The 25,554-nt window shown below is 41.2% G+C and overlaps 2 protein-coding genes across 3 annotated transcripts in view; both read left to right on the top strand.

The window, feature by feature from the left end:
• The window catches only part of SPPL2B (signal peptide peptidase like 2B), a 132,335-nt gene that overhangs the window by 97,711 nt on the left and 9,070 nt on the right, over positions 1–25,554 (top strand). The gene's annotated exons all lie outside the window — the stretch shown is intronic.
• Positions 1–25,554, top strand: part of TMPRSS9 (transmembrane serine protease 9) — a 76,401-nt gene that overhangs the window by 32,561 nt on the left and 18,286 nt on the right. For both annotated transcript variants that reach the window (XM_063455970.1, XM_063455969.1), the window contains exons 4-12: positions 566–633; positions 1,112–1,284; positions 2,527–2,568; positions 3,613–3,726; positions 4,503–4,674; positions 5,185–5,459; positions 6,621–6,757; positions 16,967–17,309; positions 21,655–21,826. In XM_063455970.1, the coding sequence (XP_063312040.1) occupies positions 566–633; positions 1,112–1,284; positions 2,527–2,568; positions 3,613–3,726; positions 4,503–4,674; positions 5,185–5,459; positions 6,621–6,757; positions 16,967–17,309; positions 21,655–21,826 (1,496 nt within the window). The remainder of the gene's footprint in view (positions 1–565; positions 634–1,111; positions 1,285–2,526; positions 2,569–3,612; positions 3,727–4,502; positions 4,675–5,184; positions 5,460–6,620; positions 6,758–16,966; positions 17,310–21,654; positions 21,827–25,554) is intronic.

Below are 25,554 nucleotides of genomic sequence, written 5' to 3' on the forward strand. Positions count from 1 at the left end.
TTTAATGTGTTTATCACCTGCTCTGTAAAATGTAGTTTAATAACACACAGGAGGCTCCTGCCAAGTCTAGCATGCTATTAACAGAGCAAGAGATAAACAAAATGTAAATTAAACAGAATGTGCAGTAAAGGAAGTGTAAATTAGATTAATCTTTACAGGAAGTGTTTAGGAAGGCTGTGTAAGTCACACACGGGGAGGTGTGACTAGGGCTGTATAAATAAAGGGATTTAACTCCTAAATGGCAGATAATTGAGCAGTGAGACTGCAGGGGCATGTTCTGTACACCAAAACTGCTTCATTAAGCTAAAGTGTCCTTCTTTATTTCTGTGTAATGCAAAGGTTCTTCTAATTCAGATTATCAGGATCCATTCATTCCAAGCTGGGTTTATATATCATGATGTTGTTTTTGTTGTTGTTATTATCATTTATTTGTAGATTATGTAAGGAAATCTCATGACAATAGATTATCAGCACAAGCTGAGACTTTGAGTTTTTTTACATACTAAAGGATGATGGATCGAAGAATGTAGCTCCGTGTATTAATCTATTCTTCATTCTGTTTTAGTTGAAATCCAGTTTTGAGGATACAATTCTCAAAGACAGCTATGCAGGACTTACAATTGTACAGTACAGGTGAGCATACAACTAGATTACGTTGGCAGGATTATTTTTGAAGTGGTTCTGGAACACATGGGGGTTTCAAATTTTAAAATAAAGTCCGCTGTAATGGTTATGACGCCCGGAGTACCCCAGCCCGGTCCCCGGTAATGTGGCACGAGACTTCTATCCTTCTGGGTGACGCACTTCCTGCTGCTGCAGAACTACAGAGGCTGGAAGATGATCCAGTCGCCATTCATTGGCTAAAAGCTGACTGTTCTCAGCCAATGAATGGCACGCATTGCATCAAACCAGCAATGATGCTGCCGGTGGTGGAGGGGCAAATCTCCATATCATAGCGAATCGATAGACATGCAGACTCCAGATACCATCACCACTTCAAATCTCTAAAGTGGTCACAGTGCTTGGAAATTTAAAAAAAAACACACAAAAAAAAACATATGTGACTTAAACAGGGTGGCTGTTGCTAATAGTTTTGTGATCCGTTCCACAGCAGGGGGAACAGTAGTATAATCGCCCATCTCAGGATGAAGTTTCTGGATTCTGCCCGCCACAAGAGCCATGATCAGATTGAAGACATTCTCAGACAAGGCCTTACGTCATTGTTAAATGGACACCCCATTCCGGTTTCCAGTTATGGGAACATCTCTTCTGTTGTGTTGGCTGGTAAGTTCACGTTACTACGGGACGCTCCTGGCTTCCTCTACAACAGGGGTGCCCAAAAGGTAGATTCCCGGAGGTTGTTTAACTAGCTGTAGTTCTAAAACATGTGGGGATCTACCTTTTGGGCACCCCTGCTATACAAGAATAGAATAAAATGTACTAAAATTATGGAGCTGATTATTAGACTCCGTATTAGTTCACGTCAGAATGTAATTCGGCAGACTTTTGTTCTATATGATGATGACCCCGATCTTCTAATTAGTGATATTGACAGGGTTATCCACTAAAATGTGAATTCCAAATTTTAGTCAAGAATAGCCGAATTGGAAACATAGCTAATTTGGAGAATTATTCCAATTTGTCTTTTTTTGGCCTAAAATGTTACATTTATTTTGAATGTGCATTTTAAGGAATAGCCCTGTGATTTTTGTTTGTTTGTTTTTAACTTTTATTTCTTACTATAGAGTTATTATACTATGGCTCAATTAATAATGTAATAGTAATTGATCATTCATAGAGATTGTATCCTTGAGCTAGTCGCTGATCAATAAAATATTAGGATAAATTAGTTATTTGTCAAACCTGAAGATAAGGCTCTGCGTAACGTGAACGTATTTCATACAATAGGGTTAAAAGAGGCAGTGCCATTCATATGGTAGCAGAGACCTTGAATGTCTGCCAACATCACTCTGTAATCTGAGCGATGACGGAGAGGTCCAGACTCTTTTTTAAGGACGCCAAGAACAATTGAAGTAAATGAAAAATTATTTTTTTTAAAAAGTAGAGGTAGTGGGGGATTACAGAGAGATGATTAAGAAGCGGCTTGCTTTTATAATTTCTTTTAAAAGAGGACAATAACTCCCTTTCAAAGAATGTGAGCAGGTTGTGAATTAGTCATCTGCATACTTGAGCAACATTAACCCCTTAAGGGCACAGCTTCAGGAGTCAAAGGCCAGCATGACGGAAAATTTCCGCCATGTGCCCTTAAGGGGTTAAACGAGCGTTCATTGTTTAACTCGATGGTTAGGGTTTCTTTAAATATTCTTAGGAAATCATGGTTTAACTTACAAATATCCTTGGAATCGTTTGTGCATTAGTAATGGTTAAAGAGGGGGGTCTGCTACACGTGTATTGGCGCCTGCGATTTGTAAATGCCAATTCTTTTGTAACATTAGACTTCCTAGGGAATGCTGAGGCCATCTCTGAGACTTTGCTAAATTTCAGTTTTTATTTCATTTATCCCAGATAACCGAGGACTGTCCTTCTACTCCATTGGCCTTAAATCAGGTATGAATCTGTTTTGAATTTACATTTCAATTGAGGCAAAGCTATTGTTATTGTTTAATCGCTGCTGCAAATGGTGGTCTTTAGAATCATTTTACATTTTGTGTATGGCTGCAAACAATTCCACTGTTGCACAGTGATGGAATGGGAGATACATTTGCTGCTAATATGGTGCAACCTACGGCGGAGATTATCATTACCCTGGAGTACGTGGAGGTGATAAGGGCTGTAGTTTGTGGGTTAGGAGGTGTAGTGATTATGGGGATACAGGCTGTACTGTTTTGGGGGGCGGCAGGGACCAAGGGACTGTTGAGGAGCAAGTATAAAAATAATATATATTTTAATTAAGAAAAACATTTATTACTCCCTCTCTGTGGTTTACCTTGGGCTAGAGACGGGGGAACGATGTACTTAGTGGTCCAGTGAGAAAAGTAACTTGTCTGCCACCCCTGGAGTTGCCGACATCTACTTCCTGTCTGTGCCTGGGGAAGTATCCGAGCGTCGCCATGGTAACCCGCAGTAATACTCTGATATGGGAGTCAGGGCAACAAATTTGTTGTCTTTTGTTCATTTTCTCCCTCCACTCCTCCTACCTCGAATACTCGACTAGCGCCAGCCCTGCATAGGCCGGTCGGGGAGATCCTTTGATCTTCCCTGATGGCCTTGGACCAAGGCCATCGTGGCCCACCAGGCTTTCACTCTGTTTGCACCTTGGCCGTTGTGGGCCTGGTTAGAGGTAACAGGAGTAGCATGTAGGGCTAGGGTTAGTTAGGTGTTGAAAAATTAGGTTTAGTGATTACGTTTAGTGAGAATGAGTTTTTTTATGGCTAATGATCATATTTAAGGGTTTGGAATTTTAGCAATATCGTTTAAAATATCATTAAAGCACCATCTGTTGGTTATACAATTTAGATGGTGCCAAAATGTCCAAGAACCTCTGGCTAATCTATCCCGGTCAAAAATAAAATCTGCTTAAACAAAATAATATTATGTATGCGTTATCCCAGTGGTTATCACTTTAATGACCTGCCTGATACCGCTCTCTAGGAAGTTGCCCATCTCATGTCTTCTCCTGCAAAAATACGCAGTGCATCGTAAAACAAAACCCAGAGTGTGACAATCTCCAGGACTGCAAAGATGGCTCAGATGAAACAAAGTGCAGTAAGTACATCTAACCTTCCCCTCAGCTTAGCAAAATTGCCAAAATACTTATTTTTCATCCTGTGAGACTTAGCATCGCTTCCTTGTAACTCAGGTACCATTGCAACCAATGTTTTTCCACAAAACAGATTTGCTGTCATTGCACTGCATCTATCTATTACAAGCCAAGTTGGGTTACCTGTAGTTACTGTATTAAAATGACATTTTAGAACACATTAAATTGTGTACTTAATTGGTCTGTGTGCAAACTAACACTACTCTTTAAATTCCCTGCACACTGTGGAAGCCACTCTATTACTTCGTAAACATGCCACCACCATCACTATCTCAAAAGCTGACGCTCCACTTTTTTTTGTATTATTATAATTTTTTTTATCACTGCTTCACGTGGCTTGCCATGAAGCAAATAGACTAATTGCTAGACACTAGGCTCCATTTCATGGCAACCTGGCTAACTAGAGTTGTCAAGCCCTGATTTAAAGAAGAGCAAATAGCAATAACTATTCTTATCATGAGATATAGGTGTTCTACAAATTAAAATTTGTAGGGTTCTCCAACTAATACAGAATATTGAGATTAGAGAAAATATCCTAGTTACAACAGTGGCTTAGGACTGGGGACACTTTGCCTAGATGGGTACATACAGCCCCTATATTAGGTTAGACCCTGGGTGCCACTGGGCAAGAGAGTTGATCTTCACAAGGCTCGCACAACAACGTTTCTTCATATGCACCTTTATTCTGAACTCTTTGTTTGTTTGTTTCTGCCCATTTTAGACTGTGGTACGCGGCCTGCCATGCAGAAAGCCAATCGGATAGTTGGTGGATCAGATGCTGCTAAGGGCGAGTTTCCATGGCAGGTTAGCCTACGGGAGAACAATGAGCACTTCTGTGGAGCCACCATAATTAGTGAGAAGTGGCTGGTGTCTGCAGCTCACTGCTTCAACGAGTAAGTTACAACCTCCTTTCACAGCTCTCTAGGTTCAAAAACCACATTGATTATCCTCACTACCTCTCTATATTCTCTTGCACCCAAAGGATTTCTGTGTTATATGAGATGTAACATCCATACGCTTTATACACAGACCTCTTTGCTAATACACAACCTTTCATCTGCATGTGTTTATTTCAGCCAAAGCTTATAATGTATATTATATAACTTTCCGTTTCTTTACAAACTAAAAACCTTCTTGACTCCTTGTCAGTGATAGTTTTAAATGCCTTTGAACATAGATAATAACAATGTTTCTGATCTCCTCATTTGCATAGTGTGCCCTGGCTGTGCCTTGGCCGAAGTTTATTGTGATGTCACTTGCTAAATCTTTAATATATATAGAAAAAAATAGTGTCATATCAAAAAAAGGTTAACACAAGTAATGATGATTTTGGTGATTTTCATTGTTTTATTCAATGGTATAATGTCTAGAGAAGTAATAGCCCCCCTTTAAATTTCCCATAGCTTCCAGGATCCGGCTGTGTGGGTGGCCTACATAGGTACTACTTTCTTGAGTGGTTCGGACAGTGGCACTGTCAAAACATCTATTAAAACCATCATCAAGCACCCCTTGTATGATCCCGACACGGCTGACTACGATGTGGCTGTACTGGAACTGGATTCCCCTCTGAAGTTCAACAAGTTTACCCAGCCGGTCTGTCTCCCAGCTTCCACACATATCTTCACCGTGGGCAAGAAGTGCATCATCACTGGTTGGGGATACCTCAAAGAGGACAACCGTAAGATTATTTATTAAGACAAGATGTGGATTTGTCACAGCAGTTATACACCGCACAATTAAGATGAGTCTTGGTTGCAATCATTAACGGATAACTCTATGACTCGTTAAATCCTCAGGCTTATCAATAATTACTGTTAGATTTGGTCGTCTTTGTTTTGGTATCTTTCCTTTTTCTATTCATTTGTCCTTCTAAGTTATTGAATATCATTGTCACACTCCTACTGTGCACCAAATCATGACCATGACCATCACTCTCCCCAAGCTATCTTTAAAGGGACAGTAAAATAACCCTAAATAAATGCTTATTTTATTATTTGTGGTACTTAATTTTTCTGTGGAATTATTGGAAGGAAAGGTACAGGACTGTATCATAATAGAATATAGCTCCTCAAACTGCTCACTCAAAATGCTTTAGTGCACACTCCACCTAGATATATAAAGGGACACTCTACGGACCAAAACAACTTTACCTTTAAGGGACATTTTAGGCATCAAAACAACTTTAGCTTAATGAAGCAGTTTGGATGTGTAGATCATGCCCCCACAGTCTCACAGCTCAATCATCTGCCATTTGGAACTTAAATCACTTTTATCTCTGTTTATGCAGCCCTAGTGACACCTCCCCTGACGGTGACTCACACAGCCTCCATGAAAAAATGGTTTCATTTTCAAGATGTGACAACACAGCTTGTTTATTTTAGAAGTGCTTATCTCCAACTCTGTTAATTGAATTGTAATCAAACATAGAAGGCTCCTTCAGGCTCTAGTACGTTATTAACAGAGCAGAATATAGGAACTTCTGATTTACACAAACAGTGCAATAAAGGAAATGATAAACACTAGATCTCTCTTTACAGGAAGTGTTTAGGAAGGCTGTATAAGTCACATGCAGGGGAGGTGTGGCTAGGGCAGCATAAACAAAGTGATTAAACTCCTAAATGGCAGATAACCGAGCAGTGACACTGAAGAGCCATAATCTATACACCACAACTGCTTCATTAAGCTAAAGTTGTTTTGGTGCTCATACCCTTTAAGTGAGCCAGCAGCTGATGAATAGGTTTTTTAAGCTTCCCATAAGTTGAACATGGAGCAAGCTGGATTTTTTTTTGTCCTGTGTTGCTTACAATGATCCATAAATCTTTTCTTTATCTCGTTTTAGTTGTGAAGCCTGAAGTTCTACAGAAAGCTACGGTGGCGCTCATGGATCAGACATTGTGTAATAGCTTATACAGCCATGTGGTGACTGACAGGATGCTATGCGCTGGATATCTGGAGGGAAGGGTTGATTCCTGTCAGGTAAACTCAGATTTACTTTATTTACAAGAAAGTTTTTTTTTTTGTTTTTTTTGACAGAAAACAGGCACTATTACAAAGTGCATATTTTAAACTAAATATTGGAGACACACCTACTTATTTTATGCATTCTACAAAAAGATATTGTGTATTTTGTGGGAACATTTTTGGCCGTGGTCATACTGACCAGTGAGGTTTCCTTACTTTTATTTACAAAACTCAGTAACTGAAGCCTCTGCATGATTGAGAAGACTACATTTTACAGCATTATTTACAAAAGTAAAAATTCAACATTAATTTCAAATTTAAGATCTAAACAAACTAAATGGAAAATTCTTTAAATCAGCCATGCTTTCAGGTTGGCTACTTTGTTCTTAAATATAAAATTAACTTTGAGTTCTCACTTCAGTAAATGACCCTCTTATTCTGTTGACCGGTGTTTTACAATAATATTTTATACCATGACTTATGGTAACTCCTATCACTACCAATTATTGGCTATATTTAATAAGCGTGGAGGACACAGCCCCTACAAGAAGATAACTTTAAAGTTCTCTCTATTACCTTTAATTAATGAGCAATATAGATTGGTATAATAATGTTAACATAATATTGACATATTTTTCTTTAAGATGTGTGCTTATTGTATAGACTGGAATGTTCTCAAAATGTCCTTTAAATGGACACTATAGTCACCAAAACAACTTTATTTTAGTTTAGACCATGCCCCTGCAGGCTCGCTGCTCAATTCTCTGCCATTTAGGAGTTATATCACTTTGTTTATGCAGCCCTATTCACACTCCCCTGCATGTGACTTGCACAGCCTTCCTAAACACTTCCTGTAAAGTGAGATCTAATGTTTACACTTCCTTTATTGCAAATGCTGTTTAATTTAGATTATTTTTTTTTATCTTCTGCTCTGCTAATAGCTTGCTAAACTTTGCAGGAGTCTCCAAAGTGTGATTAAAGTGCATTTTACAGTGCATATGATAAAAACGTCTAAAGCAAGTTAACATCTGATTGAACATTGAACCTTTTTTTAAAATGGCAGAGAATTGAGCATTGAGACTGCAGGGACGTGATCTATACTCCCAAACTGCTTCATTATGCTAAAGTTGTTTATGGTGACTATAGTGTACCTGAAATTCATTAATGCAAGCAAACCATACCTCCTCTAGCATAATGAGCATCATTTTGTTATTGGGGGTTCTATGAAATGTGAATTTTTAAAATTGTATTTATTTAATCCAATAACAGCAAAACATTAATATTGCAGATTTATTTTAGATGCTAAACATTTAAAATTCGGGAGCGAAGTGGTATGTATGTTGATGCCGGATAGTATAGGAGGGATAAAAAGCTATAGGAAGGATAGAAGGATATATCGTTCCTGTGTCATTGTGTAATTGTCTCATGTATTGTAAATCCCCCCCCCCCTTTCGTAATATTGTAAAGTGCTGCGGAATTAGTTGGCGCTATATAAATACCAATAATAATAATAATCAGAGTTTCAGTCTGTGCCTAAAACAAGAAGTCTAGTGTGCACAGGGTGCCAGAACTTGCAACATTAGGTGTGAATAGGACTGTAAAACAAGAAGGTTCTGCCCCGGAGTTTCGACCCTTCTGCGCTCTGTGCGCCGGGCTGTGAACGCTACAGAGATGCTTGCACAGAATTTTGAACAGTTAATCCTAGATAAGGAATGCAGTGCATTTATATTCTTTTCAGAAAGCAGAAAATTACTTTTTTATTTTTTTATTCATGCAATGTTTGATTTCTTTAACTGTAAACGGGCGAAACGCAAACATCTAGGTTGTTGTTTTTGTAATATTCTTTCAATTGTTTAAGTAATTTGTGTCACCTCTCTGGAATATACTCCAATTGAAGAAAACACTGAAAATCACCTATCATTTCTGCTTTTTTTTGTTCCCCTTTATTATGCTCAATTTTCTTTTAAATGTATTGAACAATTTAGCAAATTACGTAATCCAGCTCGGACAAGACAAAGCCGGGGGAAAACCATGCAAATGAGGAGGAGAAATCGAAACATTGTTTCATTTCTCCTCGTCTCGATATGCCGTCATGTGAAAAGTATAGAACAAATAGCAATGCCTGACAGAGAGACAGAGGGCTCACTTGCAGGATATAGTGGTGTGTATTTCAACATTTCATTTTTCATTTCACCCTTAAATATAAATATGGCAATAAGTAAACGTAGTATTAAAAATATAGGAAAGAGACAGTTTCTCTTTAAAACAAATAATGCCTCGGACATGACAGATCTGACAATTTCGAATGTTGAAAAGTTTATGAGATCCTTGAGATGGTCTATCCTGACTGGTGAGATTGCAGCTGATTTCAAATGCCTAATCAGGGATACGTCTAACCTTAAGTGGTAGTCTTCCCAGCTCACGTACCAAATGGCTTTATGGCTTTGCACCTACCTATACCCCCAGGCCCGGATTATCATAGGGGCTGATGGAGCTGCAGCTCCAGGCCCAGGCCCATGGAATAGGCCCATTTTAAAAAAAAAAAAAAAAATTTTTTTTTTTTTTTTTTTTTACACACTACTCTTAGTTTTGCCACCTGACTTTTTTTACTGGCACAGACGGTATTTGAGGCTGCCTGGCCGTGCCGGTATTGCAATAATAAGTAATACCGGCAATACAAATGTGCAGGTATTTTTCTCAGAATAAATGAGAAAATAAATAGATTACGCTGCAATACCAGCACCGGCCAGTAGGGGTCACTGTGTGTGGAGAGAGGCAGGGATAGGAAGTTACAGCATAGCCCTGCCTCTCTCTACTACTCACTGATCCATGGGGGAGCAGCAACACAGCACAGAGTCCAGACAGCAGCACTACAGCTCAGGTAAGTGAGGGATGGGGGGAAAGGCAGCAGGAACACATGGGGACACTGAGACACTAGGGGACATATGGGGACACTGAGACACTAGGGGACACATGGGGACACATACACTGGGAGACCTGGGAACACTGAGACACTTGGGGACACTGGAAAACATGGGGACACTGAGACACTAGGGGACACTGAGACACTAGGGGACACTGAGACACTAGGGGACACAGACACTAGGGGACACAGACACTAGGGGACACATGGGGACACAGACACTGGGAGACCTGGGAACACTGAGACACTTGGGGACACTGGAAAACATGGGGACACTGAGACACTAGGGGACACATGGGGACACAGACACTGGGAGACCTGGGAACACTGAGACACTTGGGGACACTGGAAAACATTGGGACACTAGGGGACATTGGGACACTAGGGGACACTGGGACACTAGGGATGCTGAAACACATGGGGACGCTGTGAGACATGGGGACATTGGGAGACACTGAGACATGACTGGGTCTCGCCATGTCTCCCTGTGTCCCCAAGTCTCCCAGTGTCTGTGTCCCATGTCTCTCAGTGTGCCTAGTGACCCCATGTATTCCAGTGTCCCTATATGTCCCAGTGTCCACATGTCTATGTCCACAACTGTCCCCATGTCTCCCAGTGTCCCCAAGTGTCTGTCTCCCAGCCAGTGTCCCCTAGTCTCCCAGTGTTCCCATGTCTCTGTGTCCCTAGTGTCTTAGTGTCCCCAAATGTGTCTGTGTCCCTAGTGTTTCAGTGTCCCCATTTCTCCCAGGTTCCCTAAATGTCCCAGTGTCCCCATGTCTCCCAGTGTCCCCGGGTCTCTCAGTGTCCCCATGTTTCACTGTGTCCCCAGTATCCTAGTGATGGGGACACACTGAGACATTGGGACACTGGGAGAAATGGGGACACTGAGACACTGGGAGACTAGGGGACTGGGCGACATGGGGACACTGACACTGTGATACATAGGGACACTGAGACACTGGGTGACTTGCGAGACTGAGACACCGAGAGACAGGGAGACACTGGGAGCAATCCATCTATACAGCAGAATCAAACTGTGAGTAGTTTGTTGGTGATTTTACAGAATTTTCTCTGATGTCACTCCTTGTGATTTACATCATGTGATGTCATGCATAACTAATTAATTATACAAATGATTAAGGCTGGTATTTTTTTCCAAGAAAGGTGGCAAGCTTAACTGCTCTTCACATACTCTTGCTTAAAGGAGCACTATAGGGTCAGGAACACAATCATGTATTTCTGACCCTATTATGTTAAAACCACCACCCCGGCCCCTTCTTGCCTCCCTAAATATAGTAAAATATTACTTGTATTCAAGTCTGCAACTGCTGGCTCTGCCTCTCAACTGACTGTCTGCTGACATCATCAGAAGTGGTGGTCTGAGCAAATTACAATACTTCCCCATAGGATTGGCTGAGACTGTCAACTAGGCAGATCAGGGGCAGAGCCAGCACAAGTCCAACATAGCCCTGGCCAATCAGCATCTCCTCATAAAGATAAATTGAATCAATGCATCTCTATGAGGAACGTTCAGTGTCTGCATCCAGAGGGTGGAGACACTGAATGGCAGTGCTGCACACTAGGCAGTACTGCCCTAGGAAGCACCTCTAGCAGCCATCTAAGGAGCGGCGAGTGGAGTTATTTTCTCTGAAAAGACAGTGTTTACTGCAAAAAGCCTGAATGGAATGATTTACCAGAACAAATACAATAAACTGTAGTTGTTCTGGTGACTATAGTGTCCCTTTAAGTTTAGAAGCTTAAGAGGGATGTATGGGAACAAAACTTGTGTGGACTGGCTGACAATAAAATAGTTTAGGTAATGCAGACGTTGCTCTCTCTAACACTGTGGCATGTCCCCTTTCTTCTACACTCACTACATACACCTTTTCTCTGTCTCAGACTGTATACCAGGAACTTCTGCCTGCTAGTAACAAGGTAAGGAGACTAATGGACCAGCGAGTGCTAGGGGACAGTCTGGAGTGAACGCATCATTAGATGCATTTATGTCAAGCTCAGTGTGCTGCCTGCATAGTATGCCCTTAGTTGGACAGCCTGCAGGACTGGCAGGCAGCCTGACATGCATTCATGCCAGGCTGACCTTCCAATTCTTTGGACAGACATGCCCCCTTTTTGGGAATGTTCACCCCTTTTGGCAGGTCTGGTCACGTGATTCGCGCCAGTGGCCCACCCTTTTACTGCGCCCATTGACTTCCTGCTTCACTGGACACTGCTGTTAGGGGTTATGGATTTACTTGAAAGATGAAAGCATAAATTAGAGAGAGATTAGCACAGAGTATGTGTTTTCTTATAGCTGCATCCTATGAGTTTCCCTCCAGCACCATCTCCATCAGATACATGATGCTTGGGGGGTTTGACTGTTTTAGTGTATTTGGTCGATAAGATTCCGTAATTAGGCCCATCATAATTGTCAGCACCAGGCCCAGTGTGCTCTTAATCCGGCCCTGTATACCCCACACGTCTAGTGGGCCCAGTATGTTTAGGACCATAGTTGTCATTTTCTACACAGACACAATTGTTAGGCCTTCCTACACCTGACTTACATTTCATCCAACAGCCACACATGTTCTCTTATTCTGTTTTTATCAGTCATGATCTTTTATAACAGCTAGCATGAGACACGAGTCTAATTAATCAGCTATTACACCATGTAAAATGTAAGATCATAGTGTAAATACTAGCCTATTTGTATGTCTTGATATTTTTCTCCGTTGACAAGATATCCACAGTCTAACGCCTAGACATGCATGATCAGCCTGAATGTTACTAACCCCAAACTTATGCAATTGCATCACTAATGTTACCTACAGCTACCCCATCTTGTTTTACCTTACCTTACCAAAAAATAGTGCAAAGTATCTCCATGCCATGACTATATACTTCTATCTTTGATTATATAAGTCTGTGGAGGCTGTTGTGGCACCACAAATTTGCCTGTAACTACCTGCACTGCAAAAAAATTCAAAATAGATCGGGGGCGAAAAAACAACCAAAAGACACGAAAATATTCCTCACCGGGGAAAACAAGTGGCAGACACATAATCCCGACACCCAGCTGACTTCACCGATGCCGTTTATGCAGAAATCGGGCACGAAACGCCGCGCAAAAGGTACTGGGGCCTACCACACACGTGAGCAAACCCTTCACAGGGAATTAACATCGTGGCTTGGGGCAAGCGTATACTCCCCCGACGCTGACTTCTACTCACAGGAAGAAATGGGACGGAGGTCCCAGAAACCAGCCCTGAACAACCCCTTACCGCACAGGGACATTAGCAGCATGCTGCAGACTCCCACACAACAACGGAATCGTACCGCCGCGGCAGTCTCACCCGAACAGTCGGAGAACGGAGACGGGGACCATAGCGCCGCCCAGGCGGCCACTGACAGCACGACCATACCAATCGCCGGAGAGGCGACCCCGGCCACAAAACAGGACATTCAGAACATGCTGACTGGCCTCCAGCGAAATCTCCAGCTCATGTGGCAGGCGGATTTAAAAGGACTGGCAACCGAAGTACAAGCGGTATCAGCCCGTACCCACGCTACAGAGCAGGAGGTGCAAGTGCTGCGCCAAGACCTCACATCCTTAAAAGCCACAGTCACTCAGCTGCAAAATGCACAAGTCAATGTCAATAGACAATTGAATGTCATGGAAGACAGAGGCAAACGAAAAAATATCAAAATTAGGGGGGTCCCAGAAGAGGTTCCGCTGGACGAACTGCCCCACTACATAAGACGCCTAGTAGCCTCCCTCCTGCCAAATAAGCAAACCAAACACTTCACATTCGATGGCGTGTATCGCATCGCCAAACCGCGACTAGCACCACAAGCAGCCCCACGAGATGTTATAATGAGATGTCAGTCCCTCACGGACAAAATAGCTCTGATGACAGCAGTCAGAGGGAAAACACCGTATGACTTCGAGGCACATCGGCTTACTTTTTTCCAGGACTTAAGTAGAGATACCCTGCTGTGGCGGAAGAGCCTACAGCCTGTCACGTCCACCCTTCAGACAGCAGGCATAACATACCGATGGGCGACCCCAAGAACACTATGGGTGACCAAAGGCAACAACCACTACAAGATTTCCTCCCTGGGAGATGCTCCAGCGCTAATGGCCACACTGGGACTGCCTAACGTCACCGTGGACACTCCTGCTGAACACATTGAGACTGTGCCATGAAACTAAGGGCGATTACATACCTAAATTTCAGCTAAAAGGGAGCTTAGCTTCAGAATGCTCTCAAATTGCTTTACCAGTTACTTTGTTTGGAATTATTATTTTATGTTATATTATAAAGTTTTTAGCCTAGACCCCAACTTGCCAGATGGCCTAGGCCAACACGCCCCGTAAGGACGAGGCGAACACCCAATACGCTGAACCGACCTGTCCCTCTCCCCCCCCCCCCCCTAATGCCCTGGGGTTACAGGGCATAGTAATCACTGGAGCTCCTGCCTTATTTAAAAACATAGTCACAACTTTTATCAGCTGACACTATTGGCTCCGACCTAGGGACACCCAGTAGACCAAGCTCCGTTATACGACTCGACTACACAGCGACAAACCATGGACACCCAGCCCATTCATAGACGCCAAACCTAACAGACAGACTACTCCGACACAGGCTGGGAGACCATAAGCCAATCCTCTATGCCAATGTCAAGCAACTACCCACCACCGTCACTAGTGGCACAGTCGAAACATGCGCTACGACCGACCAGCCCAGTATTCCCCCCCGAATCCCCCCCCAAACAATAAAAAAGTGCAGATTACACTTCAACCCGACGTACAGGATACCTGTTATACAAAGGTGGATTAGACATGTGTTAAGGTGGCAGATTTATCTTTATATTAAGATCGTATTATTAATTAGCATGTTATATGATGGGATTATTACTACTTATAAAACTGATGCTAAAACTGCCAGTGTTACGAACTTGTACAAAATGTTATAATTATGCCTGCATAAGCTGTTGGGGCTAAGGAGGCAACGTTGTTTAATATTGCACAATGAAAATAAAGAATTAAAAAAAAAAAAAATTCAAAATAAATAAATTCTCATCTGTAGGTGAAGATGCCCTGGAATCACTAAAATGACTACTGTCCCCTCAAAACTATTTTTTAATGTAATAATCCTTTCACCAAATGTTTGAAGGAAACTGATCTATTTTTTTTTTAACTGAAGTATATGTAATTTAAAAAAATTCTTAAAAAGAGAGAAAAAAACATACATTAAGTATATGACAGGCAGGGCCGCCATCAGGGCATGACAACCATAACAGTTGTCATGGGCCCGGCGGCCCTGGGGGGCCCGGCCGCCCGGGCCCCACGTGTGGGGCCCATCGGGTGGCCCACACACTTAGGGCCACCCGATGAGTCCCCTCCTTCAGGGGCCCGGTCAGCGCTATGGCCGTTGTATAGCGCGACCGGGCCCCTTTAAAAAAAAAAAAAAAAGCAGCCGCAAGTGCTGCTGGGAGGAAGTGCTCACTTCCTCCCAGCTCACTCCGCGCGGGAGGAGCGCGCCCGCCCGCCCAGCTGTAAAGAGGGAGAGCCCAGCAATGAAGAGGGAGCAGCACCGACTCCCATCATCCCCAGCCACCCTCCTGCAAAGAAAAGGTAAGAGACAGGAGGGTGGCTGGAAAATGAGCTGTGTGTGTGCATGTATGTATGTATGTGTGTCTGTCTGTCTGTCTGCATGTATGTGTCTGTCTGTATGTATGCATGTATGTGTATGTATGTCTGTGTGTCTGTCTGTATGTATGTATGTGTATGTCTGTCTGTGTCTGTATGCATGTTTGTGTATGTCTGTCTGTATGCATGTCTGTGTCTGTATGCATGTATGTGTATGTCTGTATGCATGTCTGTGTGTCTGTATGCATGTATGTATGTGTGTCTGAATGTATGTCTGTCTGTATGCATGTCTGTGTGTCTGTATGCATGTCTGTATGCATGTCTGTGTATGTCTGTATGTATGTATGTGTATGTCTGTATGCATGTATGTCTGTCTGAATGTATGTATGTCTGTCTGAATGTATGTCTGTCTGAATGTATGTCTGTCTGTCTGTATGTGTATGTCTGTATGCATGTATGTCTGTGTGTCTGGATGCATGTATGTGTATGTATGTCTGTCTGGATGCATGTATGTGTATCTGTCTGGATGCATGCATGTATGCGTGTATGTCTGTCTGTATGCATGTATGTCTGTGTGTCTGGATGCATGTATGTGTATGTATGTCTGTCTGTGTATGTATGTCTGTCTGCATGCATGTATGTCTGTCCGTATGTCTATGTATGTATGTATATGTATGTATGTCTGGATGCATGTATGTCTACGTATGTATGTCTGTCTATGTATGTTTGTGTATGTCTGTATGTATGCATACATGTATGTCTGTATGCATGTATGTCTGTATGTATGTCTATGTATGTGTGTCTGTATGTCATTATATATGTATATATGTATGTCAGTATGAATGTATGTCTGCATATTATTATGAACGTAGGTCTGTGTGTATGTGTGTATGGATGTCTGTATGCATGTATGTCTGTCAGTATGTCTGTATATATGCATGTATGTCAGTCTGTATGTCTGTATGCCATTATGAATGTATGTGTGTATGGATGTCAGTGTCTGTATGTATGAGTGTGTGTATGTATGTATGTATGTTGGTGTCTGTATGTGTGTGTGTATGTATATGTCACTATGTATGCCTGTGTGTATGTCTCAGTATGTGTGTGTCAGTATGTATGCCTGTATGCGTGTATGTCTGTTTCAGTATGTGTGTCTGTTAGTATGTATCAGTGTGTGCGTTTGTGTCTGTGTGTGGACCCAGTGAGCGGTATTTGGAGGCGGGCCCCAGGGGGCCCAGACCCTGAGCTGAGTTAGGGGCCCCAAAATTTCTGGTGGCGGCCCTGATGACAGGATCCTTCAGCCATATACATACACCTTGAGTCAGACAGTGTTTGAAAACAAACAGTTAGTCTCTATGATCTTTACTGCTTCACTTCCAATACAGTAGCAGGGAAGATCATAGAGACTATCTCCATTTCCACGCCAAAACTTGATGAAGGGATTATTATATTAAAAATAAATATTGAGGTGACAGTCGTCTTTTGATGTAGAGTATAGGGCAGCCCCCTGTCCTAGAATTGCGGGACAGGCCACAAACTATAACTATTTTGCCAAATTCTGAACTGGTGGCAACTATGATTGTGTCTTTTTTCACCAGTCACTGCTGGATCTTTCATTAATATTTTCATGTTTGTTTTGTGTTTGCAGGGTGATTCAGGAGGTCCACTGGTTTGTGAAGAGGCATCCGGGAAGTTTTTCTTGGCTGGCATTGTGAGCTGGGGTGTAGGATGTGCGGAGGCCAGGAGACCCGGGGTCTATGTCAGAGTGAGCAAAGTCAGAAACTGGATTGTGGAAGTCATTTCGGCGTCTCTGCCACAAGATCAACATACAAGCTCGGCCACCACCATGAGCAGCGCGAAGAAGACCACGAACGCCAAAGTTACCACCGCTCGGCCATTCACTAAACAAACAACCACTAAGGCCAAGCCAGCCACTAGTACCATATCAGTTAAACCAACGCAAAAACCTCTCAGCACTGCCAAACCTCAAGGTATAGCTATTAAAAGGAGGTGATTGCTGAAATGCACATACTTATCTATTTGTACAGTGTCTGTGTGTGGCAGTAGTAGTAGATGTTGTGTGTCTTATACCCTGAAGCAGTGCTAGGCAGTGTGTGTTCAAAATAAGTAAACTTTTAAGACTTTTATAACTTAACTAACTTCAAAGGAAAAGAACTATAAGCCAACACCACCACAAAAAAGTATATAGGTCTCCAGGAGACTCTGTACCATATTTTAATTTGTCTATTTTATAAAAAGACAGACAAATTCAAGTTGGTGCAATTTATTCCGTATGTGAATTACGGAATAAAAGTTAAAATATGTTGGTCGCCTCTAGTTTTTGGTGATCTCATTACTATAAACATTGTATTTATTAGAAAGTAATTTACCTTCCAATAGGCAAAATTATTTATTTATAGTTATGTCAGGTTAACAAATAACCTGACAAATATCAAATATTTATATTTGGCATAAAAAAAAAAAAAACAGACAACGTTACGCGATTATTCTAATCTTAAGTTCTTGCATTCCTTTATTTTATTCAATTATTTTTAATTGAGTCTTGCCTCTAATAGAGGATTATTTAAACTATTTAATGTTGCTCATATTAACCTAAACTGGATGCCTATCACTGCTTTTTCAATTTATCAATACATCTGTAAAAACATGTATGTTTTAATTTGTTTGAATGTTTGCTTTATAACATTTAAAATGGGAAACTTTAATGAAAGTCATGGTGCAATATTAAACATTTTAGCACACGGTTACACAAGTGTCATTGAGATAACAGAAAGTGTTATATAGTAGAACACAGGTAAGTCTTATGTGAGATCTTAATATAAAACTATAAGAAAAGATACATAGATTGGGTCTTCTAAAGCAATTCGAGGTGCAAGACTGAGCGTTTATATGAAGCAATAAGGAATCCTAGAGAATATTATATAAGGAGAAATACTATACATTCCATTGCTTCAGCATTCGCTTCCCCCCCCCCCTCCCTTTGATGTTTTCATGCCTCGATTCTGGTGGGACAGTTATTATTTTCCGGTCCCGTCTCACCGTCTCAACTTAGTTCATTGGTGCCCTGCTCTTGTGGAAACCACGGAAATGTAATGAGTGTATCATAAGGGCACTGTTTCAGAACTCCTTGCAGGTTCTGCCCTCAGTGGCCAGACTTAAATAGATAGACAACCTGGCATGTATTGACATTTCTGGATGTGCCCACCCCTTTTGTGGTGGACCTAGTGATGCAATTGTGTCACTGGCCTGCCTCCTCTATGACTGATGTCTCCTTTCTGTGGATGCTGAATTTGGGAGATATGCGTTTTTCTGTTTTGTAGTGTTACAAGATTTTATTGTGATTTTTATTTCCTCAACTGGTTATACACAACTTACATAGCAGAGTCACAGCCCTTGGTTGGTTAACAGTTTAGGACACTCCCTTCACTATTCGTATACTCCATGTCTGACCCTTGGGCCATAGTCTTCCATCTTTGGTTGTCTTATGGTTTTAAACAAAAAGACCAAGCAATCAAGGGTGTTTTCCTCACTTTTATTCCTCACCGCCAGGCGATGTTTCAGATCTTCAGTGGCTTTCTCAAACTTCTTATAGATAATTTGGTTTTGAACAAAGTGAAGCCTGGGCTGTGACTGAACCATTCAATGTAAATTTAATTTTTGTTTTAATCCACTAGAATGTAGCATTAAATGTTTGTTTAGGGTATTTATAATGCCGGAAAAAGAACCTTCACCCCAGTTTCAAGTGTCTTTTTTTCTTAAGGATTGCCCTGTGTTTGGCTCTATATAACTTGACCTTGCGCAATTGCACTTGACCAGTTTCCGAGGCCGTGATAATAAAAAGCAGCACTACAATACGAACCTAGCACAAACATGCTTCAACATGGGAATTGTGATCGAAAAAGAGTTATTAGCAGTCTTGGCTTTGCATCACATTGCAAAATAAAAACTTTTTTTTTTTTATCAGAAAAGAAAATCTTTTGTCTCATGTTTGCTGTGTTTCCCTATGACTTGTGGTAAACTCCAGATGAGATTCAATATTTTTCGTTTTCGACAATGGCTCCCTTCTCATCATGCATCCATGAAGCCCAGCTTTTCCAAACTCGGCTGCTAATTTCTTTAAAGTTCCTCTTCAAAGCTCCTTCAAAGTTACCATGGACTTCCCATAATAATTCATGCAAATGTTTTGGGGGATTGCTTTCTCTAGGCATAGTTGTGGATGCACTATATTATGCCTTGGTGCTTATTTGGAGGTTCTAGCAGGGGAACGCAGCTACTTGTATACCCTGGACTGGAGGTGTTTCTTTACCAGGGATGCCCATACTCTTCGACAGAGTGCGCAGCTTCAAGAGGGATGCACATGGAGCGGTAAGGGAGAAAGGAAACACCCACTTAACCAGCAAGATTAACCAAATCAACCCTAGAGATCAATGGGGTGATCGGTGTTGCAGTCAGATCACTCTCACAGACTCCATATTATTTCTATTCTGGACTTAACAGTTATGCAGGGGATGGTTAAAGTTTAGGATATTCTTTTTATAAGCCTTTGCTTGGCCCTTTGTCAGAATCTTATCCTGGATTTACTTTGGTAGTTCATTGGTCTTCATAACTGAAGTAGTAGAGGTGTGTCTAATGTGCTTTTTGTGCAAAAATATGCTTTGTGTTAGTGATCAAAGAGTTAAGAATAAGAAAAGGTTTGGGTTGATGAAGAAGATCGTAAGTGGTGAGAAGTAGATTTGTAAACCAAATCTCAATTGTAAGTAGGGGTAGTTGAGAAGGAGAGTTCTCCATATGAGGTGGAAATGTTGACAGTAGAGTCCTATTGGAAAACTATGTCTTGCCTAGTCCGAGAAGCCAGATTGACTGTTAACAGAATATATTTTTAATGATGGAGTGGACATGCAGTAGACCACAAGAACACAGGATATGGGATGTAAGAAGACTATGATTAGAAATCAGGTTTTACTAATTAGAGTCTCATGGTTTTGGGAAAAAAAGAGACTCAGACATTTACTTCTTTCAAACATGCAATAACCATGCCACATGAAAAAAGAAAAAAAAAACACCATAACATGTCTCTGCCTTGATGTTGTTTGACAGCTAGTGTACACCTGAATGTCTATCCAGTTTGATCCTCTCTGCAAGACACCTTTGAATCTGGTGTATGCACTCTTCTAAATATACTCTAACGAAAGAAACCAATATGTTCTTCTCTATGATATCGCCCTATCCTGGCTCTCTTCTTTCTTCTTCTTCCTGACACTTCCTTCTCCGTCCAGGATATCTAATAACTTCTATGGGATCCCAGTACCATTTTTATGCAGATAATGGCCATTTATACCTCTCATCCTTTCAACTATCTCGGTACTTGCAAATCTCATCAGTCTCCCTACAGATCATTGGTGATATCTTCAACCCTGTTCTACCGACTCATTAACTTGAAGACCCTTTTTTTTTTTAAATTGAAACTTGCTTTGACAAGGATTCCACTCTCCATATCCATTTCATTCTTTAAATTCTACTGTACTAATATAACTTTATAGTGGATCTTTCAATAAAACATAGACCCAAACGGCTTGTTCATATGCTGATTGTGTCTTATGGCTATTCCAACTCTTCATTCGACTTATGTATGCTCAGATTCAACCACATTCTTGTGCCAGACTTATTTCTTATCTTCTATTTTTTTTCACACATCACGTGCAGCTAAATTACTTTTTGAAACCACTTCTTATTTAAAGCAATTTGGAGAATCATAGAAAAAAAATGGCAAGGAACAATATAAAAAAAAAAGGTTATATGGAGCCGCAGAATACATTTTCCATAGGTTTAACTAAGTTCTACAAACTTAGAAACTGTATTATAAGTAGTGTAAAGTATACGTACATAGCAAATATGTACTGGATATATAGCTAGAGATTGCAGGGAGAGTAAAAGTGTAACATTGGGAAGAATTCTATTGAAAATTAAATTATTCTTTTAGATTAATATATTTAATCTAGCAAAATAATAGTACTGCCATGTAAAAACAAGCTGATTTTATAAAGTACACAAAATGTCATAGTAGTCCTAATAGCACAGCAAAAATGGGTATTGATGGCCTATGATTGATGCCTTTAGGACGTAGACATTGTATTTTTTTTATTTTAGGAAGGCAACTGCTACTCTTGGTGAAGCGGTTAAGAGATTAGACGTTAGAAAAGGATTCATGCTATTGCACCAAAATATAAGAATGAATAAAAAAAAATAAAAAAACACAAATATTTGTCATTATCTTTGTTTATAGCAACTTGTAGAAACAAAGTATTATGATTTCAGAATGTGGAGGTCGTCCTGGCCTCACAAAACCCAACAAAATAGTGGGGGGACTGGACGCTGTCAGAGGAGAAGTCCCATGGCAAGCAAGCCTAAAAGAAGGCCCACGCCATTTCTGTGGTGCTACAATAATTGGTGATCGATGGCTGGTTTCTGCTGCTCACTGCTTCAACCAGTGAGTACCCATCCCATCTCATTTTGTATATTCATGATTCACGAACAGCTCCTTTAAAACACTTGAATGTCTGTCATCCTTCAGTTTCTTAAATGGATAATACTGTTTTATAAGGTTAAATGGCATGTTAGGGGAAAAGTTCCTCCTCAGTCCACTACCTCATCTTTATTCACATTATGAAAACAGTGTTCAAGGAATAATAACTGGACAGGTGCAAGGAATGTGCCTATATTAATAATAAAGGACTAGATAATGTCCTCTTCCCTGACACAGGAGGAGGTTCGGCAAACCCTGTCTCTAATGCCAACCATGACCCCCTCCAAATTATGAGCTAACATAACATTTAATGGAAAAAAAGGAACAACCCCTTACGGGGATAGGTTCAGTGTGTCGAGATCTTGTCTCAATAGGGGATAACCCTAATAATATATGAGAACACGAAAAAGGAAGTGTAGACCTAGGACCAAAGGACCAGGAAACACTAGGTGAGATATAGATCTCAATTGTCTGTTAAAAATATCATTTTAATCGGTATACATAGTCATGAACACACACAAAAGGATAATGAAAAAAATACTAAAAATAAATCACCCACACTGGAAGGGAGATCTAAGGAGCTCCGGGAGCTATAGGGGGAGTTAGTATAGGAGTATACAGCTGTAATCACCAGAACACTCTGTCAGCCGGGAATATTCCGTGCTGCCTCTAAATAGAGGGTTGGTAGTGGTGATGGTGCCTACACTTATATTGAAAGGGACACCTAACTCCTAGTAAAGACACAGAGTCTACCCATAGCAAACACTGGTTAGTAGTTGCAGACAAATCCTCCATGCACGCTCCCTATTAAAGGGGTAGAGACAATCAAGTCTCCGTGGTGACTGTGAGAATACTGCTTGCAACAGTGTTATAAAGCAGCTCATGTGACGTACTAGGTACAGTTCAGTATACTATCGATACCGTAGAATCACACTAGGTTCGTAACCGCAGGGCAAACGTCAGTATAGTATAATCAACCTTGAAGTGGGAACAAATGTGCCTCTCATAGAGGCTATACTGAGGAGTACTTGAATAGAACAATGTTCCTAGGTTACCAAAAACAGCAAATAGGTATGATTCCACAGGTCCCCAGTACTAGGTAGGCAAGGGGAGTAATCAATTTAAGAGTTAAGGATTTATCCGGTATTTAATAGTTCGTACCGATAATGCCTTCGAGTCACTCCGTTAATTGGAAGCTAGCAAGAAATGAGGAGGCCTATGTGCCGCAAGAGGTAAATGCTAGAGGCTCCTGTAATAATCAATTGCGCTTAGGATACAAACTCATAACTAGATAACAACTGCACATACCCTCTTACTGAAAAGAGGGAGTACGTAGCTACTGTAAGAGAGAACCGATATTGATCTGGCTCTAGATCAGTATAATAAGTAGTAAAATATTAATGAGTAGCTTGAAAGAGCTCTTAGATAAACAAAATGTAGCTCGTACAATAACCCCATCAAGCCCAGTGCTGGCTAGACTATATACTCTGATAGCAACCAGGGTGTCGATTGTCTCCCCTGTCTACCTGTCAATTGTCTCACACTGTCTACCTGTCAGATAGTCGGTGAAAATTCAACCAGGATAATCGATAACACGTCCCCTATGAATCACTCCATACAGGCTCCAACTCTTGCTTCCCTAACTAAACACCTCAAACATCGTGAAAAAAATTAAATTAAAGTGCTGTGGTTATAAAAACATTATCTGCCTGCCTAACGCGTTTCGGCGCTACAGAAAGCGCCTTTCTCAAAGGCTGTAAACGGGCAACTGCTCGTGCTTAGGTTTAAATACGTATCGCGGTTTCTATTTGGCCAATCAGAAATGGACATAGGCGGCGCTTAGGTTGTGTGTGCCCCTAGTTCATTGGTTCGTGTGTGAGACGGCTCACACACGAACCAATGAACTAGGGGCACACACAACCTAAGCGCCGCCTATGTCCATTTCTGATTGGCCAAATAGAAACCGCGATACGTATTTAAACCTAAGCACGAGCAGTTGCCCGTTTACAGCCTTTGAGAAAGGCGCTTTCTGTAGCGCCGAAACGCGTTAGGCAGGCAGATAATGTTTTTATAACCACAGCACTTTAATTTAATTTTTTTCACGATGTTTGAGGTGTTTAGTTAGGGAAGCAAGAGTTGGAGCCTGTATGGAGTGATTCATAGGGGACGTGTTATCGATTATCCTGGTTGAATTTTCACCGACTATCTGACAGGTAGACAGTGTGAGACAATTGACAGGTAGACAGGGGGAGACAATCGACACCCTGGTTGCTATCAGAGTATATAGTCTAGCCAGCACTGGGCTTGATGGGGTTATTGTACGAGCTACATTTTGTTTATCTAAGAGCTCTTTCAAGCTACTCATTAATATTTTACTACTTATTATACTGATCTAGAGCCAGATCAATATCGGTTCTCTCTTACAGTAGCTACGTACTCCCTCTTTTCAGTAAGAGGGTATGTGCAGTTGTTATCTAGTTATGAGTTTGTATCCTAAGCGCAATTGATTATTACAGGAGCCTCTAGCATTTACCTCTTGCGGCACATAGGCCTCCTCATTTCTTGCTAGCTTCCAATTAACGGAGTGACTCGAAGGCATTATCGGTACGAACTATTAAATACCGGATAAATCCTTAACTCTTAAATTGATTACTCCCCTTGCCTACCTAGTACTGGGGACCTGTGGAATCATACCTATTTGCTGTTTTTGGTAACCTAGGAACATTGTTCTATTCAAGTACTCCTCAGTATAGCCTCTATGAGAGGCACATTTGTTCCCACTTCAAGGTTGATTATACTATACTGACGTTTGCCCTGCGGTTACGAACCTAGTGTGATTCTACGGTATCGATAGTATACTGAACTGTACCTAGTACGTCACATGAGCTGCTTTATAACACTGTTGCAAGCAGTATTCTCACAGTCACCACGGAGACTTGATTGTCTCTACCCCTTTAATAGGGAGCGTGCATGGAGGATTTGTCTGCAACTACTAACCAGTGTTTGCTATGGGTAGACTCTGTGTCTTTACTAGGAGTTAGGTGTCCCTTTCAATATAAGTGTAGGCACCATCACCACTACCAACCCTCTATTTAGAGGCAGCACGGAATATTCCCGGCTGACAGAGTGTTCTGGTGATTACAGCTGTATACTCCTATACTAACTCCCCCTATAGCTCCCGGAGCTCCTTAGATCTCCCTTCCAGTGTGGGTGATTTATTTTTAGTATTTTTTTCATTATCCTTTTGTGTGTGTTCATGACTATGTATACCGATTAAAATGATATTTTTAACAGACAATTGAGATCTATATCTCACCTAGTGTTTCCTGGTCCTTTGGTCCTAGGTCTACACTTCCTTTTTCGTGCTAACATAACATTGTATAACAAATTATGAGCTATACATAACATTGTATAACAATCCATAAGTATAACAAAACAAGATCCAACATTTTCCACACGATCCTGGCAGGGGTATACCTTGATATCCCAATCCTCTAGTCCAGAGTGGCCTGCTGTCTACAAGCAGCCTTGCAACCGAATTATTAAATAAATTGTCCTTCACTTCCCCTTCCCATCACGACACGTGAATAAAATAAAAAAACAAAAAACATGTTGTTGCCTTTCTCCCATTTATTAAACATAGAAGGGTTTCCCTCAGGTTTTAAAAACCTGTAAATAAATGCCACACTTAC

Source organism: Pelobates fuscus, chromosome 5 (genome assembly GCF_036172605.1).
Source record: "Pelobates fuscus isolate aPelFus1 chromosome 5, aPelFus1.pri, whole genome shotgun sequence".
Lineage (NCBI taxonomy): Eukaryota > Metazoa > Chordata > Amphibia > Anura > Pelobatidae > Pelobates > Pelobates fuscus.